Source organism: Schistocerca nitens, chromosome 10 (genome assembly GCF_023898315.1).
Source record: "Schistocerca nitens isolate TAMUIC-IGC-003100 chromosome 10, iqSchNite1.1, whole genome shotgun sequence".
Classification (NCBI taxonomy): Eukaryota; Metazoa; Arthropoda; class Insecta; order Orthoptera; family Acrididae; genus Schistocerca; species Schistocerca nitens.
Window position 1 is genome coordinate 95,240,704 of NC_064623.1, and position 18,886 is coordinate 95,259,589.

Genomic DNA, 18,886 nt, shown 5'->3' on the forward strand with positions numbered 1-18,886 from the left:
CTTCGAGTCTGGAAATAAGTGCTTCGTCTCCAATACTAAATTAATTCGATACAAATATCACCAAGCCATGGTGTGTAATAACCATACCAGGCTTATTCTTAACATTAACGGTCACTGGTCGGCCTTCAACTATACGCTTCAGAACAGATGCATATTGACGCCAACTGGACCACTCAAACTCTTCAAAAACAATTACCTTGTGAATAAAACTATCGTAACCACCAAATCCGAATTCGGAACAAAATGGCAAATATACGTGCTGCTTTTTTGACAACACCTTCTCCACTAAAGTTGACTTGCCAATATTTGTATCATCAAATAAATATAATTGCTTCTTACGAACCTCCGTGGACCGAAACGCCTTGTTATACCAGCGTACGATGTGGCCCGCCCAGCCATTATAACTTAAATGACACTCGCTCAAAGAATGCACAATGACCCGATTAGTCTGAAAGGAATCAAAGTACTTCTAATGAAACATATACGACTCCAATTATTAACTAAAAATGGATCTGTATAATCAAACCTACTAGTTCGCTCAGCCCATCTGCGTAAACGAACATTAAATGACAAAGCTGAATCGTTGCACCGGCCGAAGTGGGCATGCGGTTCTAGGCGCCGCAGTCTGGAACCGCGAGACCGCTACGGTCGCAGGTTCGAATCCTGCCTCGGGCATGGATGTGTGTGATGTCCTTAGGTTAGTTAGATTTAACTATTTCTAAGTTCTAGGGGACTAATGACCTCAGAAGTTGAGTCCCTTAGTGCTCAGAGCCATTTTTTTGAATCATTGCAATTAGATAAAGGTTGTGAGTCATGTTTAGTAATGTATATTAAAGCAGATTTCCGGCTTCTACAATTTTGAACATCAAACACACCATTAATACTACCGAACATGGATTCCAAACCAGAACGAACTTCTTCTAAAAACATCTTAACTTTCAACTTCACATAACAATGCAAATGTGTCAAATTACCTCGAGCAAAAGGTTCCTCAGACACACAATACTCCAAAACAGACCAAACAGAAAGAATAGTATTAACAAAGTGTTGTTTGCCACCAACAGAAGAAGCATCGACTGTAATAAGAAACGAATCGCTGCTCTTTTTATATCCACGATGATGCTTAGGCATTGCATCACCATCTGGAACATGTCCAAGCCAGTCAGGCACGTCCTGGCCTGCCGGCGTCCTTGGGGTTATGCAAGACCTAAATTGTGGAATCGCGCCACTAGTAATACTAGGTGGCGGCGATTGACTTTCTAATGGGGCTCCCACAAGGTTCTCACTCAAAGCGGATTCCCCTTCAGCTCCGAATATGTACGCTGGCACGCACGACAGCGGCACTTCCCATCTGTTGTCAAATTGAGATTGTGAAGAGTCTTCACCTGTCCGGTACTCCGACGAAGATTAGTGCATTTACACTGCCACAGTTTTCTAAAAATTACTGTTTTGTAATCACTGAAATAATGTCATGTTTATGGCCTTATTTGTCAGGACAAGGTCTGCATGAAAGAAAATCCACCAGAAAAGTCCGAAATTCGGATGGTGTTTTTTTATGAAAATTTCAATGAAGAAAATGTGATTGTTGGTTTGACAGTTCTGCTGTCACATGTTTTAATAACAACAAATTCTGATAGAATATTGATATTTTATCAAAAAGAGTACAATTGAAAACAATAGTTCAGTGTGTTATCTGTGGTGATTGTATCTTTGGTGTGTTGCAAGGATTGAATTTGTGTCAGTTCGTGGTACGTATGCAGCGTTTGCAGGCAAATCGTGGCTGTGAGGAAGGACATGCAAGTGTGTGCTGTGAAAATGCGTGGTTTTGTTTTGCTTTTTGCAGTCATTTTTAGCAGAAAACAGCGAAATACTGTCATTGAATTTACTACTTTACCTGTCCAGCAGCTTGAAAGGTCTCTCTCATACCCAGTTTACTAATGATTCCAACAGATTTACCAATTCATTTTCACTTCTATTCCAATCAAGGTTCTGTTTACTATAACAGTACGTAAGGTCATAGAGAGGGGAGAGGAAGAGGTGGAGAGAAACACAAGGAAGTAGTAGATATAAAGAAGGGGAAGGAGGATATGGACAGAGAGATGAGGAAGGAGGAGATGGATAGAGTGAGTGTGGGATACGAAATGTATAGGGAGCAGGAGGTGATGGACAGAGGTAGGGGGAGGGGAAGGGGGGAGAGGGGGGGGGAGGAGGAGGAGATCAGAACATATATCCAATTCTCATGCTTATTTAGCAGTTGCAAATTATTGCCGGGTTTACTAGTAAAATATAATAATCAATCCTTCTATACAGTCATTATTTCTTATCCACAACAGAGTAAATTTTTAATATACCATGTTTCACATGTGCAAAATAAATAACGCCACAGCACTGTCGTGCCTTCAGGTGACACGTTCTACGGCGAGTATGTCCCGAACGTGGAGGAACTGGTATCCATTGTGCAGACCGTGAAACGACAGCTAGCTAAGGCATGGCCCGAGTTCAACCACGTGACGGCCATTCCCAGGGCACGTGTGCCCATCGTCAAGTTCCTCCACTGTCCCAGCAACACGCGCTGTGACGCAGCCTTCACGAATGGCATCGGTTGCCGCAATGCTCGGCTGTTGAGGTAAGCTACTGCTCGGGAATGTGCACAGACTGCATCCTCCTCTTTTATGAATTTTGCTGTAGTTACATTAGGATTCAGGATAACTGTGCAGGGTGTTCCATTCATTTTGACCACACCAGATAACTTCTTATCCAGAAGCACAATTTAAAATGAATCAATCAAACATAGCATTAACTGCAGGACATTAACTACCTTGATTGCCTTTCCTGTAAAGTTGTTCATTCCAAAGATTTGAACAGTAACACTTTTTTAAATAGCACCCATTTTTATTTGGTTATCCCTTCCATCTCCTCAAGACTTATCTAGAAAGTATCACAGTGTACCATTAATATAAACATGACATTATTTTTAAAAAGAGAACATAAAATGAAATTTGTCTCAACTGTACCAGCACACAGTGCAGGCTTTCTGGGTAATGTATTCCGTCAACTTGCTGAAGTTGACACTAAACAAAAGGAAAATGCATGTCAGTCAGTCAGTCAGTGATCCGTCTTCAGTTGAAGGTTTGAGCAGTCACAGTGTACAAAATGAGATGTGATCAAAGAGTCATGGGAATTTTTTAATCTGCTGGCTTTTCAAAATTACTTATCTTTCCGAGTGAAATTTTCACTCTGTATCAGGCTGTGTGCTTTTATGAAACTTCATGGTAGATAAAAACTGTGTGCTGGACTGAGAGTTAAACTGGGGACGTTTTCCTTTCACAGCCAAGTGCTCTGCCAGCTGAGCTACCTGGGCATGACTCGTGGCGTGTCCTCACAGCTTTATGCCTGCCAATACCTCACCTCCCACCTTTCAAAATTCACAGCAGCTCTCCTGCAATATTTGCAAGACTAGCACTCCTAGAAGTTTCATATCAGCGCGCGCGCGCGCACACACACACACACACACACACACACACACACACACACACACAGCTGCAGAGTGAAAATTTCATTTTTGAAACAACCCTCAGGCTGTGGCTAAGCCATGTTTCACACTAGCCCTTCTTCCAGGATTGCTAGTCTTGCAAGAGTCACAGGAGAGCTTCTGTGAAGTTTGGCAAGTAGGAGACAAGGTACTGGCAGATGTAAAGCTGTGAGGATGGTTCATGAGTCGTGCTCAGGTAGTTCAGTCAGTAGAGCACTTGCCTGCGAAACACAAAGCTCCCGAATTCAAGTCTTGGTCCAGTACAAAGTTTTAATGCAACAGGAAGTTTCATTTCTTGTCTTGTTGGTACAAGTGATCATCACGTATCTTCACATTTTCAGCTGTTTTAAAGATTTAGTTTATTGTTGAAGGTCGAAAAGGTTATACTTGTTTTTGACTGCTCAGTGAATTTTTACTTTTGAGAAAGGTGGCTGAAAGAATTTGTATTAAATTTTGCTTGAAAAAAGGAATAAAGTGCAGCACCAGATTTGAAGTATTGACTGTGGCTTTTGGCAAGTGAATAGGTCAAGAGTTTACAAGTGGTATAAATTTTGAAACAGGGTAAAGAACACGTTGGAGATGATGACCGCTCTGGACACTCGAGCACATTAATTACTGATGACAGTGTGGAAGAAGTAAAGAAAATGGTTTTGGAAAATCACCGTAAGAGAGGTTGCTGATGTTAAAATAGCCTTTGGCTCATACCAAGTAATGTTTTTGGATGTTGTGGCCATGAAACATACAGCAGTAAAGTTTGTTCCAAAATTCTTGAATTTAGACCAAAAGCGACATTGCGTAGACTTAGCTCAGGAATTGCTGATGAAGTAAACAGTGATCCAGAACTTCTAAAAGAGATTATAACAGATGATAAAATGTAAGTATAAGGGTGTGACATCGAAACAGGGACCCAATCGTCCCAATGGAAACTGCCTGAAGACCCAAGACAAAAAAAAAAAATTCCAGGTTTGATCACACATAAAGGTTCTCATCACCATTTACCTAGATTACAATGGGATAGTGCTTCATGCATTCTTGCCTTATGCTCATATGGTCAATAAGCAATACTACATGGAAGTTGTGCACTGTTTGCATGAAGCAGTCTGAAGAAAATGACTAGAATTGTGGCAAAACCACTTGCGGAAATTGCATCACAATAATACTCCTGCTTCACCTCGATGAGTGTTAAGATTTTTTGTCAGAAAATAAAACTGGTATGTTGTCTCAGCCACCCCATACACCGGACATGATCCCTCTGCAAGTTCTTTCTGTTCCTGTAAAAGGACATCATTTTGCCACCATTGATGAAATAATGCTTCTAAGATTGTAAAAAATGCTGGCACAAGTGTTCATCTGAGGGGGTGGGGGATTATTTTGAAGGGGAACAAGTAGATGTTGGTGAACAAATAAAAATTCTTTAATAACAACACACATTCCTGTTACTTTCTGATCACGTTTTCACACCAGCAAAGAGAAGGTAGAAGTGCTGCTTATCTATCGGTATTGTATTACATGTGCCCATTTTATAAATATGAGGAATATCCAGAAAGTAAGGTTACAAGAGCTATAGCGCTGCCAGGGATTAGCTGTTGTATGTGGTAGCACACTCTGAAATGAAGTAATGGTAACAGTCGTCTGCAGCGCAGCTACTCTCATTGGGTTGACAGTTAAAAATGAGCAATCTTACTACATTTCCTACCACGTGCAAAGCACACAGTGTGTACACTACCTAAATGCTAAGGGCAAGGTGCTGCTCCAATTCATCGCAAAAAATATCCATGTATGGGAAGGAGGTCATATCACAGCAACACGTGACAAATTTGGTATGGAATTTCACCTTCAGAAGAATGGAAATTCACACTAAAGAGAGAAGTGGATACCCATCCACAGTGACTGATGAACTGGTGCGAAAACTGGAACACTTTCATTCTGATCGCTGTGTAACCATTGATGATCTGCGCAGACTGTGTCCTGAAGTTTCTCAAACTGTTGTTCACGAATTGTGACTGATCGACTAGGATATTGCAAGTGGTGCATGTGATGGCTCTCAAAGGTTCTACTGCAGAACACAAAATCAAGAGTGTCTAGGTCATGCAAAAGTTTCTCAATCATTTTGTAGGTGACATACTTACCTGAACTCTTTAGTGATAGGGGATGTAGTATGGTTTTACTACCATAACCCAGAGAACAAGTCACAATCAGTGCAGTGGCACCATACTCGTTTCCCTTCTACAAAAAAATTCTAAACTCGGCAATCACCTCTAAAAGTCATGGCAACTGTTTTCTTGTACAGAAAAGTGTTTTGCTTGTTGAATTCTTGCCGAGAGGCAAAACAGTCATCTGTGCACGAGACTGAGAGACCCCCCAGAAAACTCCGCAATGCCATACAGAGCAAACACTGTGCAGTGTTGAAGAAGCGAGTCTGCCTCCTCTGTGACAATGCTGGACTGCAATCTGCTAGAGCAATGTAGGGGTTCTTGACTGCATTTCATTGGAATCCCTCAAACACTCCCGATTTGGCACCTAGTGACTATTAATTATTTCGTAAATTGGAGAAATTTTTTGATGGTGATGGGATGAAAATCAAAGTGGAGAAACAGCTTAAGGAGTTTGCAGAAGATATATAATGCAGGTGTTCCAAAACTTATTGCACGGTTGGCAAAATGCATTGAAGTAAATGGTTGTGTGGAAAACTTATATAATACCTATGCTGCTGTTCCTGTATGTTTCGTTGAAATATACACATTTATGTTTCTGTAAAAAAAATCTTGTATTCATTCATTCTTTCTTTCCAGATATCCCTCTTAAGAAAACATTGCTATTACTGTTCTGCTAACAATGCGAGAGGTGGTGTAGTTATGGGGTAGCCCACTAAGTTTGCGTTCGGGAGGTTGATGGTGCAAATCTCCATCCAGCCATTGAGATTTAGTTCTTCTGTTATTGCCCTACATCTCGTAAAGCAAATGCTGGTACGGTTCCCTTGTAAAGGACTCATCCAGTTCCCTTCCCCATCCATTCCCTATTCCAATCTTTCCTCCGTTTCTAATCACCCCATTGTCATCAGGATGTTAAACTCCATTCTTGCTCCCTTCTTTGTTTTGCTAACTTACATTCTCCATAGATGTTTCCATTTGCTTTCTGTCAACTCCAGTTAGTAGATCATCTGTGTTACCCAAGGTACCTACACTGTGCATCTGCATATGTGGTTTGATCAACAGGAACATAATGTTATGTGAAATCAGGGTAGGTGTGCATCTGCAAATATGGACTTTGATAGAGAATCTGATGTGTGTGGCTAATTCAGGCATCAGCCATTGTTAGTGTATGTGAGCAAGTAGGCCCCATAAACTTTCTCTGATGGAATTGGCAATAGACGTGGTTGAAATTTGAGATTGTTTCTTTTTATTTCATGAAACTGATTTTGATACAACACCTTTCCCCCCTGCGGGTTCATGGGTTAGAATAGTCCCGCGGTATTCCTGCCTGTCGTAAGAGGCAACTAATAGGAGTCTCAAACGTTTCGGCCGTATGTGATGGTCCCCTGTTGGGTTTGACCTCCATCTCTCAAAATTTTTCCGAAAAGCAAGCCGATTGGGGAAGGGCGCCTTACTTGGTGCATTGTGTCCATCTTGCGATCAGACCTTTTGCCAGCTTCTTTGTCGTTGCATTGCAGCCCTGCCCGCTCTCCATCTCTTGGGCATGGATACGTTCCTGCGTGCACTTTACACCTTGCGTTGTGCAGTGCCACTTTCTGCACTGACGGCAACCATGGACCACATGTCACCTAACATCCAGCACGGTAGCCAGTCCGTTGTGGTGGGGCCGCCATGTACCCTGTTGGTTGTAGCCCCCTGACAACACAGGGATCGCTCTACTGATGCCTGCGCCGTTAACCCCCCACGTATGCCAAGGAGGAGATGCCCATCTCCCTGGGGCATCAGGACTCCCAACAATGGCCATCCTGCCAGGTGGCTATTGCTGGGGCTGGGTGGTGCCCGTGGGGAGGGCCCTTGGTCGGAGTAGGTGGCATCAGGGCGGATGACCTGCAATGAAGCGTGGTACATCATCTCTCGCTGGTGGCCAGCCGCCAGCAGTCTCTAAGCATTCTCGTGCTCAATTTAATGCTCAGAAGTAAGATCCGAAAACGTTCCCCTCCCTGGCCACGCCGTGGGAGGAGCGTAAGTCTCAGGATGGAGGTAACAGTTATTCACCCCGATTCTTAGTTTGCACGAGAGCTGATGGGGAGTCTTTCCTATCCACAAAGCCTCAGTTCTTCATCGAGCATTTAGAGGACAAGTTTGGGGAGGTGGAGTGCTTGTCCAAAATGCGCTCTGGGTCAGTGCTGATACAAATGGCATCCTCCGCCCAGTCACGCACGTTACTTGCTTGTGACAAGTTGGGGTATGTTAATGTTACCATTACACCACATAAGAGTTTAAATATGGTCCAGGGTGTTATTTTCCATAGGGACCTACTATTGCAGTCTGATGACGAGCTGCGCGCCAACTTGGAGCGTAGAGGTGTTCATTTCATCCGGCGCGTTCATCGGGGCCCGAGGGACAATCAGGTTGCTACCGGTGCCTTCATCTTGGCCTTCGAGGGTGATACATTACCGGAGAAGGTCAAGGTGATGGTCTACCGTTGTGACGTCAAGCCCTATATCCCTCCCCCAATGCGGTGCTTTAAGTGCTGGAAGTTCGGCCACATGTCTTCCTGCTGCACTTCCAGCCTCACATGTCGAGATTGCGGATGCCCATCGCATCCCAATACTCCATGTGCCCCGCCTCCCACCTGTGTCAACTGCGGAGAGCATCATTCACCTTGCTCGCCAGACTGCAAAGTCTTTCAGAAAGAGTGCAAAATCATGGAATATAAGACCCTGGACCGGCTGACCTATACTGAGGCCAAAAGGAAATATGACAGACTACATCCTGTGCGAATGAAATCTTCTTACGCAGCTGCTACAACAACTGTGCGAGCCCCGTCAGTTTCGAGACTTCCAGCCAGCTTGATGAGAAGTACAACTCATCCTGCCCCCTTGCCCGTGGGGGGGCTCTACCCAACCGGTTGCTCCTGCACCACCTACCTCAGGAGCAACATCCTCCCACCCATCGGGGATGTCCGTCCCCGCTTCTCAGCCGGAGAAGCGTCTAACTTTTTCGGCTGCTCTCCTCGCCCATAAGGGTTCCCTTGGGACCCTCCCTTCCCAGGCTTCCACCAGCGGGAAGGATGACGCCCAACAGTGGCACAAGTCCCCACCAGCGGCTGGTCGTAGGGCTTTGCGATCCTCCTCCGTCCCGGAGACTGATTCGGTGAAGCCTTCCCAGCCGGTGAAAACCAAGGTTCAGTGCGAGAAGTCCAAGTGCAAGACCTCTAAGGCCAAAGAACTTGCTGTGGCACCGACCCCACCGCACCCTTCAAACTCTGCGAATGAGTATGAGGTCGAGATTCTGGCGTCCGCTGAGGACCTTGATCTCGCCGGTCCCTCAGACGCCATGGATGTCACTCGCACGGGTACTGAATCGGTGGCAGCGAGTGAACAAGCGGCGTAAATTGCCTTCCCAGTCCCTTCACTCCTTTCTCTGCCATGGACAATATCATCCTCCAGTGGAACTGCAGCGGTTTCTTCCACCATCTAGCTGAGCTCCGACAACTTATCAGCCTTCACCCTTTCTTCTGCATTGCTCTTCAGGAAACTTGGTTTCCAGCAATGCCGAACCCCCACCCTCTGCGGCTATCGGGGTTATTATAAGAGCCGGGCAGCTTATGAAAGGGTGTCTGGTGGCGTCTGCCTCTATGTCCTTCACTCTCTGCACAGCGAGTCTGTCCCTCTCCAAACACCTTTAGAGGCTGTCGCTGTTCGGGTGTGGACGCCACAGGCTGTTACCGTCTGCAGTCTTTACCTTCCACCGGATGGTGATGTTGCGCAGCGTGTCCTGGCTGTGCTGATAGCCCAATTTCCACCACCTTTCTTGTTACTGGGCGACTTCAATGCCCATAACCCTCTGTGGGGTGGGTCAGTGGCAACAGGTCGAGGCGCCACCGTCGAGCATTTATTGGCGCAGCTCGATCTTTCCATTTTAAATGATGGTGCCTTCACGCACTTCAGTGTGGCACATGGCACATACTCCGCCATTGACCTTTCGATCTGCAGCCCTAGCCTCTTACCGTCTGTCCAATGGAGAGTGCATGACGACCTGTGTGGTAGTGACCACTTTCCGATCTTTCTGTCACTGCCACAGCGTCACTCTTCTGGGCACCCTAGCAGATGGGCTATGAATAAGGCTGACTGGGACTTGTTTTCCTCCACTGCTGCTATTGAGCCTCTCTCTAATGATGACATTGATGCGGTGGTTCAATCGGTCACCACCGTCATCGTTAAAGATCGCCGGCGGGCACTACAGCATCACAAGCAACATCCCTGCATTGAACACCTCATCACCTTCAAACGGCTGCGTGCGCGGGTCCGCCGCCTTATCCGCCAAAGCAAGCAGGAGTGCTGGGAGCGGTATGTGTCCACCATTGGCCTCCATGTCTGCACGTCTGGGCCAAAATCCGTCGCCTCTATGACTATCGGACCCCCGTCAGCGTCCCTGCGCTCTCACTGAATGGAGCAGTTTGTACAGACTCCGACGAAATTGCCAACAGCTTGGCAGAGCATTTTGCTCTGAGTTCCGCTTCTTCCAATTACCCACTGGCCTTCCGCTCCATTAAAGAACGGGTGGAACGTCGGAGCCTTTCTTTTCGAACCCACCATCCGGAATCCTACAATGTTCCATTCGGTGAGTGGGAATTTCACAGTGCCCTCGCCGCTTGTCCTGATACTGATCCTGGGCCAGATAACATCCACTGTCAGATGCTGAAACACCTTTCAGTGGACTGCCCGCGGCGGCTCCTCGACCTTTACAATCGTATTTGGGTCGATGGTGAGTTTCCGTCGCAATGGCGGGAAAGTATTGTTATCCCCATTCTGAAACCAGGCAAGAACCCTTTGGCGGTGGACAGCTACCGTCCCATTAGCCTCACCAACGTTCTTTGCAAGTTGCTTGAACGGATGGTGAGCCGGCGGTTGGATTGGGTACTGGAGTCTCGGGGCCTTCTGGCTCCGTCTCAGGGTGGGTTCCGTTAAGGCCGCTCCGCCGCCGACAATCTGGTGAGCCTGGAGTCGGCCATCCATACTGCCTTTGCGCACCGTCAGCACCTGGTCGCTGTCTTTTTCGACATGCGGAAGGCGTACGATTCAACATGGCGTCATCACATCCTTTCTACGCTTCATGGATGGGGTCTTCGGGGCCCTCTGCCGATCTTTATCCGCAATTTTCTGTCGTATCGTACCTTCCGCGTGCAAGTCGCGGCCTCCCATAGTTCCTCCCAAGTCCAGGAGAACGGGGTACCACAGGGATCTGTCCTCAATGTCTACCTGTTTTTAATTGCCATAAACGGGCTCGCTGCAGTGGTGGGAAATTCTGTCTCTGCTTCCCTGTATGCTGACGACTTCTGCCTTTACTACAGCTCTATTGGCATTGCAGCTGCTGAACGTCAACTACAGGGCGCTATCCGTAAGGCGCAGTCTTGGGCTGTAGCTCATGGGTTCCAGTTTTCGGCAGCCAAGACCTGCGTTATGCGTTTCTGCCGGCGACGCATTGTTCACCCGGAGCCACGGCTTTATCTTGATGGCGAAGTTCTTACTGTGGTATAGTCGCATAGGTTTTTGGGTGTGGTTTTTGATGCCCGGTTGACTTGGCTGCCTCATATTCAGCAGCTTAAACAGGCATGTTGGCGGCATCTAAATGCTCTGCGATGCTTGAGCCACACCAGCTGGGGCGCCCACCGATTTACCCTGTTCAGGCATTCTGTTCAGGCATTCAGGCTCTACCAGGCATTCATTAATCCAGTCTCGTCTGGATTATGGGAGCCTGGCTTATGGCTCAGCATCCCCGTCTGCGTTGCGGGTGCTGGACCTAATCTTACACAGCGGAATACGACTTGCCACTGGTGCCTTCCGGACCAGCCCTGTGGACAGCATACTAGTGGAGGCAGGTGTCCCTCCCCTGCGGTTACGGCGCCAACATTTGCTGGCCGCTTATGCTGCCCATGTTTTTAGCTTGCCCGGGCATCCAAACTATCGTCTCCTGTTCCCGCAATCGGTTGTCCATCTGCCAGAATGTCGGCCCTGGTCAGGTTGTACGATCACGGTCCGCGTCAAAGAGCTTCTCTCCGGGCTTAGCGTTTTCACTGTTCCACCTCCTTTCCGGGCCACTTTGCATTCCACCCCCATGGTGTGTTCCTCACCCTTGCCTTCGGCTCGACTTGGCACAGGGCCCGAAGGGCTCAGTCTCTCCAGAGGCCTTCCGCCACCGCTTTTATTCCATCCTGGCCACGTATGAGGGCTCCGGCGTTGTATACACTGACGGTTCGATGGTTGCTGGTCGTGTCGGTTATGCGCTAACTCTAGGGGACCATTCCAAACAACGTTCCTTGCCGGATGGCTGCAGCGTTTACACTGCTGAGCTGGTCGTCATCTTTCGTGCCCTAGAGTATATCTGCTCCTGCTCAGGTGAGTCCTTCGTTATCTGTAGCGATTCCCTGAGCGGTTTATGAGCTCTCGACCAGTGTTTCCCTCGTTCTCATCTGGTGATGGCTATCCATTAGTCCCTGCATACTCTTGCCCGTTGCGGCCACTCTGTGGTCTTTGTGTGGACCCTCGGTCATGTTGGTATTCCGGGCAATGAACATGTTGACTGCCTGGCCAAACAGGCCACCAGTGAACCCACTCTAGACATTGGCCTCCTGGAGACTGATTTGAGGGCCGTCTTATGCCGCTGAATGGCGCGGTCTGGCCACCCCTAACAAGCTCCGTGCCATCAAAGAGACGACGACTGTACTCGGCTGACGCACGGCCACATATTGTGCCGTGAGGACCCACCTCTATGTCGCTGTGGCTCGGCATTGACAGTGGTCCACATTTTGTTGGACTGTCCACTTTTAGCTGTGCTCAAGCAGACATTTGCGCTGCCTGACACGCTCTCTGCCCTTTTAATAGATGACTCTGCCATGGTGGACTTAGTTTTGCATTTTATTCGGGCAGGGGGTTTTTATCGTTTAATCTCGTGGCTTCTTCTTCTTCTTCTTCTTCTTCTTCTTTTTTTTTTTTTATTCTGGCTTTTAGCCTCTGATTTTAAATTGGGTTTTTAATGTGTTCTTGGTGGTTGGCTTTTCCTCTTTTTTTCTCTCTCTCTCTCTCTCTCTCTCTCTCTCTCTCTCTCTCTCTCTCTCTATGGTCGGCCAGCCACCGTCACACTCTGTGTGTTTTAATTTGTTTTGTCTGATCTCTGTTGGATTATTTCTTGTCCTGTTTCGTCTGCTATCTTTCCTGTTGTTCATTTTTTATTCTCTTTGGGTGGTTTTAGTTTTTTGGAAATAGGGACCGATGACCATAGCAGTCTGGTCCCTTTAATCCCACAAACCAACCAACCAACAACACCTTTATTAAGCAAATGGAACACTGGTTGGTCAGTTAGGTACAGGGTACAATTTATATGCCACTTGTAATTGTGATGTAAAACCCTGCTGACTCATCTGATGGCTGTCATGCCTGGTGGTAAAACACTAGTCTGGAAACTGGAAGGTCACAGAATCAATGCCCAATTGTACCATGAATGGTTCCCTTTATCTGCTAGGATCACTGGAGTACTTTATGGACAAAGCGGCATCCAGTTGAAAGCTTTGTATCAGGCTGTTGAGCCACATGGAATTATTATTTAGTTAAGTGAACTTTTTGAACTCTTTTAATTACTAAATTAGTAAGGAGGACGATTTTATCCATGTCAGTAGTAATCCTCCCTGCTGACAAAGGCTAAACCACTGTGGTCTTGAACTGCAGGGATTACCTGGCAGGGGACACTGCCAGCTGTTAAATTTGTGCACCTGCAAACATTGCCACAGTGACCCTGTTCCAGAAATCCAACAGGATCTCCTCAAATCCTTAGGCCCATCCCAGAACCTCTCCCCTGAGTCCATCTGAGTCCTTACCCCCTGTCACTTTCTGTACTCCAAAATTCTACATGCTTTCAAAAGTCCATAAACCTAACTACCCAGAACACTCCATTGTGGCCAGTTTCTGTGCCCCCACTGAGAGAATCTCTACTCTCATTGACCAGAATCTTCAGCCTGTTGCCCAGAAATTACCCTACTATATAAAAGACCACTTCCCCATCCAACTCTCCGCAATTCCTGATGCTTTACTGTACGATACCCTGCTGATCACATACCCTGTACACTAACATCCCCAACGCCTGTGGCTTTGCTGCTGTTGAACACTGCCTTTCCAAATGCCTGACTGATTCCATACTTAGACCCTCCTTCGTGGTCACCATCACCAGTTATATCCTTGCCCACAATTACTTCTTCTCTGAAGTCGTCACCTGCAGACAAATCCATGGTACAGCAATGGGCGCCCTCACGGCACTCTTCTGCTAATTTACTCGTGGACCACGTAGGGTAATCCTTCGTAACAACCCAGAATCCAAAACCCCTCACATGTTTCAGATTCACTGACATGGCTCGGACATGAACCACTGATTGCACCCCACAACCCAGTTTTCCAGATAATGTTTAAGGAGGTTATTAGGCACAGTCCGGCCCCGGTAACTGAGTGGTCAGCGTGACAGAATGTCAGTCCTAAGGGCCCAGGTTCGATTCCCGGCTGGGTCGGAGATTTTCTCCACTCAGTGACTGGGTGTTGTGTTGTACTAATTGTCATCATTTCATTCCCATCGACGCACAAGGTGCCAAAGTAGCGTCAAATTCAAGGACTTTCACCCGGCAAACGGTCTACCCGATGGGAGACCCTAGTCACACGACATTTTATTTATTAGGCGCACACACTCGCACAGTGTTCAGTGTGTCTTATTTTGGAAAGACATCATTCAAATTGGGAACTATAATTTAATTAAGGTTGATAACTGTTGTGATGTTGTTTGTTCAGGCTCATGTGAAACTGTGAATTTTTAGTGTTGGGTTATTGAACTTATTGATCGAACTACTTCCCATGATTATTACTCAAACTACTTCTGATTTTCAGATTGTTCCCTGAATGAAACAGTAACACTGAGCACCATAAACTACGTTTAATATGCTCTTGCATACTAATCTTTAAGAAGCAGCCAACACCATTTCTTCTGCTTAATTATTCATATAAAAATGCTAATTACACGATGAAGAAATACAACCTATGTCAACAAGGTTATAACACTACTACTTCCAGGCCAGCTGACCGAGTAGTACTTTTAAAAAATAAATATAAAGGAAAATTGGGTTATAGTGAGGCCTTCAAACAGTATTTGTTTGCATAATATGTTGTGTAATAAATAACCTGGTAGTGTTGCAGAGCCACGTTCACGATATGCAAACTACATTAATATTAGCTAGGCACAAAATACAAAATTTATTTCCAAACAAAAAAAAAATTGTATATTGCCACAAAACAACTGGTGGTCTTCACATTCTAATTATCATTTCTGTTATGTGAAACAAAACCGGTGATTCTTTGAAATGAATTTTAGTGCCAAAAGTTTTAATTTACAAACAAACAAAAGTCTATACTCAAATATTTTATCTGCTCTTGTGCAAAGTTGATCTAGAAATCTGGCAGCATTTTCAACAGTGAAACTAACACAGCTACAGAATAATTGCACATCTGCCAATTCATTGTGAACTACCTTCACTCAAATTTATGATCACATTTATCCACTTTTTCTGGAACACCATTCTTTTTGGTAAAAGAGTCTGTCATCTGCTAATCAACAAAACTAATAAAATTTTGAAAATATAATGTAATTGTACCCACCAAGTGGTGGCAGGAGAACAATGTACAAAAGTGTTATCTATGCAAGCTTTTGGATCTGGAAGGGTTGAAGGGAAAAAAGAGGTGTGAATGAAAAGACTGGTGAGGTTTAAGAAAAGGGGTAGAGTTCAGAAAAGTTTCCTAGAACAGCAGGTCATGAAGCCATACTAGAAGGGATGAGAATGGAAATCCGAATGTTGGGGACTGCAATGAGTGAGTGGGGGACTGCACTGGACAGGATTTGAAAACCTATTCAAATCTCGTTGAGTGCAGTCCCCAACATCCTATCCAGTAAGTCTTCCCTGACCTGGAGTTCTGGGTGACTTTTCCGAACCCTGCCTCCTTTTCCTAAATCTCACTAGTCCTTATCCTTCACCCCTCCTCCCTCACCGCAGCTCCTCTCACAACATAGTTACTTTGGCATATGTACTGACTTAAGCACAGCTTTCTCAAATGTTTACAACTACTTCTACTATTTACATTACACCCAAATATTTAATAAAAAAGGTATGTTTTCATCATTACCTGCTACTGAAGAAAACAGAAAAAATGTTCTTTGCACAGACTACATACAAAGTTGGATAGTTTTACAAGGCACTCGGAGGTGACTCTCAATTGCTGATTGGATGGCACGTTGATGCATATTCTAATATGGTTCAAATCAAATTTCACGAAAAATTAAAAAGAAAAATAATTTATTTCCCAGTAATCAGAATTTACAACACGTATGAAGTGCTGCAACATGTTGTGCTAATGATGACTTGGAGTTGTGGGGAATCAGCTTCTCCACAAGAATAAACCTCAGTACTTGCACATTATAGTTATTGCCGATTTGATTATAATTTGCTGCGGTACTATTTCAGTTTCCTCGTATTGTATGGCAGTCCTCTATGTTTCATTGTAAAATTTTATCGTTGTCAAAAAAATGTGTGGCGAATTTCAAAGCACTTTAGAAGAGTTGTGTGTAAGTCAGACTAATTTGGTAATCTGTCTGTAGTTCGTAGAAATCTTACTGGCCCAGTCCTAACAAATAATCATTTAAAACAAAAATGTTTTTACACAGAGTAACTTGTTTGTAGAATTGTAAATGTTGTTGTGGAACCTACACATTTCAGAGACGGGTTGGCCAGAGTGCTGGGGACTCTGTGACAGTTGTGCACTGCACAGACTTGTTGCACACACTGCAGAATTACATGACGACTCCTTGTCGCTCCAAAAACTTGGCAACACACACTAACGTGCGCAGAAACGGTATATATTCTTTTACAACAATAAATGCAGTTTTTATTTTCACTTCAGTATGCAGATCTCTCAATTACAACAAAATTTTTGAGCGAGCTAACTTTCAAATGTTAGTCTAGTGGTGGAGCAAAAGTGTGGCAAAAATACTTTCGTGTCATTACAGTTGCGACTGACTCGGCATTTTCATTGCGGGAACAAAAAGTAGGCAGGAGGTAGTTAAAGCTTTCACAGGCATCAGGACAGCATTATCACATCATTATAGGCTTGACTAATGAGCAGATTTGAATGGATGCGATGTTGAGGCACAACCACTAATTGGCAGGAGTCTCTTTGACCATTTTGGGTCTTGTAAGCACTTCCACCAGTAGCCTGGATGGTGCTTGACTAAACAGTTTCCGTAGTGCTGTCTCTGTGGCAGTGTCTTTCATGATGCATTTCACACTTTCTTCTAATCATTTATCACTTCAAATATGGCCCTTGAAACACCCCCCGATTAAATTCCTTTTACTGGATTTTATGTAATTTACCGAAGCCGCCAAATAGTTAATAATTATGATTATATGACCGTGTGCTTAATGGATGAAAGGCTATCGGTTTTCCTGCCGTGGTTTCGGGGGTATTTCAACCGAGTGCGGCTGTTTTGCAACTGAATAGTGGAATGATTGAAAGTTTGTCTATTATTAAGGACCACAAAGGTTGCGACGTACAAACTGATATATATTTCCTACTAACACACAAATTCTGAGGCAGTTGCTACCTTTGCCTTACACATTTAATTACGGTTCTGTCTTTTATTAGTTGTTGATTTTAGGTACTTCGTCACACGCAATGATGATGATTAACATTCACAACAATCCTCACTGCAATCCATGGTTGTTGCTGGCCGACGCGGTTGACGCGAAACACATAATTCGGCACTTGTCACTATCTGTTTCATATCACTCGTGAATCAGTATTAGTGAGGGTCAACCCCACGACGATCAGGGGGACCTGCTCACTCGTCGTACTCTGGTGAATTTTACCGTTTACAACTCACTCGACCACCTTTCTTGCCTGCCTCTCCCGCACTACTTCTCACTTGACACTCCCCAGTACTACTCCTCACTCGACACTCATCTCCCTGCCTCCTGCAGCGCTTGACAATCGACTCCTGTCTACTATCGACCTGGGCGTCGGATACTAGCATCTATGTTCGTGGGATCATGGATCCCCTACACCCTCTTCCAGCAAAATATTCGGCTTGGATGAACTGAGTCATTTGCTACACCGTCCCACAACCAAACTGATGTCTTCAAATCTTACTAGACCATGCACTACACTACAGATCAGTCTGTCACAACTACTAATCTTTTCGTACTCGCACACCTTTCACCAAATCTAGACCATGAGCTTTGCTACAGTTCAGTCAGTCACCATGATCTACATTCCAAAAATAAAGTAGCCAGAAGAAACATTATCATCGATGTTGTGTTCTCTTCCTGTTTGCACGTGTATGATATGGACACCATAACATTGTTAGGTGAAAAAAGAGACGGCTTACACCACGATTGTCAACCCTCTTCTGGAGTATTACTGTGAGGTGTGGGATCTGCATCAGATAGGACTGACATAGGCCTTCGAAAACGTTCAAAGAAGGGAAGCTCATTTAGTGTTATCACAAAACAGGAGGCAGAGTTCTACAGATATAAGTGAATTGGGGTGTTAGGTTCAGTTGACCCCTTGACTCTGAATTGGCACAATTTGTTCTTCATTCTGTAGCATAATTCAAGAACAGTCTTATACCCTTTTTCTTGTCTTAAAATTTTAAAAAATCTGTTCTGAAAATATTTTTAATTTGTCTAGATCACGTATGTGTATAGAAATTAAAACACAATGATTAGACTAGTTCCAGTTGTCAATGCAACCTCCTCAGGTCTGTGAACAAGCATAAAAAAAGTGACATTAGGCAAAATTTCTTTTTGGCAGAATAATCTTTAAGCTTAGTTTTTGAAAGAACACACACATACAAATGTGATAACCTATCACTCGTGGTAAAAATTTTAACATAAAACTCATGGAATGAGCATAATATATAAAAATTATATCACAATTAACTACGTGCAACTTTACAGTGTTACACTGAAGGTAAAACATTTTACACATGATGCTCATATGAGAGACAACTTGAACAAAAATTGGATGTACCAGGAATGATCGTATTGTGCAATAACTGGCACTGGTATAAAAGCAAAGATCATTGAAATATTTTCGTTGTGACAGCACAACAAAAA

The 18,886-nt window shown here is 44.8% G+C and overlaps 1 protein-coding gene across 4 annotated transcripts in view; it reads left to right on the plus strand.

Moving 5' to 3' along the window:
- The window catches only part of LOC126210071 (speckle targeted PIP5K1A-regulated poly(A) polymerase-like), a 168,003-nt gene that overhangs the window by 44,366 nt on the left and 104,751 nt on the right, over positions 1-18,886 (plus strand). For all 4 annotated transcript variants that reach the window (XR_007540605.1, XR_007540603.1, XR_007540604.1 and 1 more), the window contains exon 6: positions 2,404-2,626. Coding sequence is in view for 1 of the 4 variants with exons in the window: in XM_049939193.1 (XP_049795150.1) it covers positions 2,404-2,626 (223 nt within the window). In the remaining 3 variants the exon portion in view is untranslated. The remainder of the gene's footprint in view (positions 1-2,403; positions 2,627-18,886) is intronic.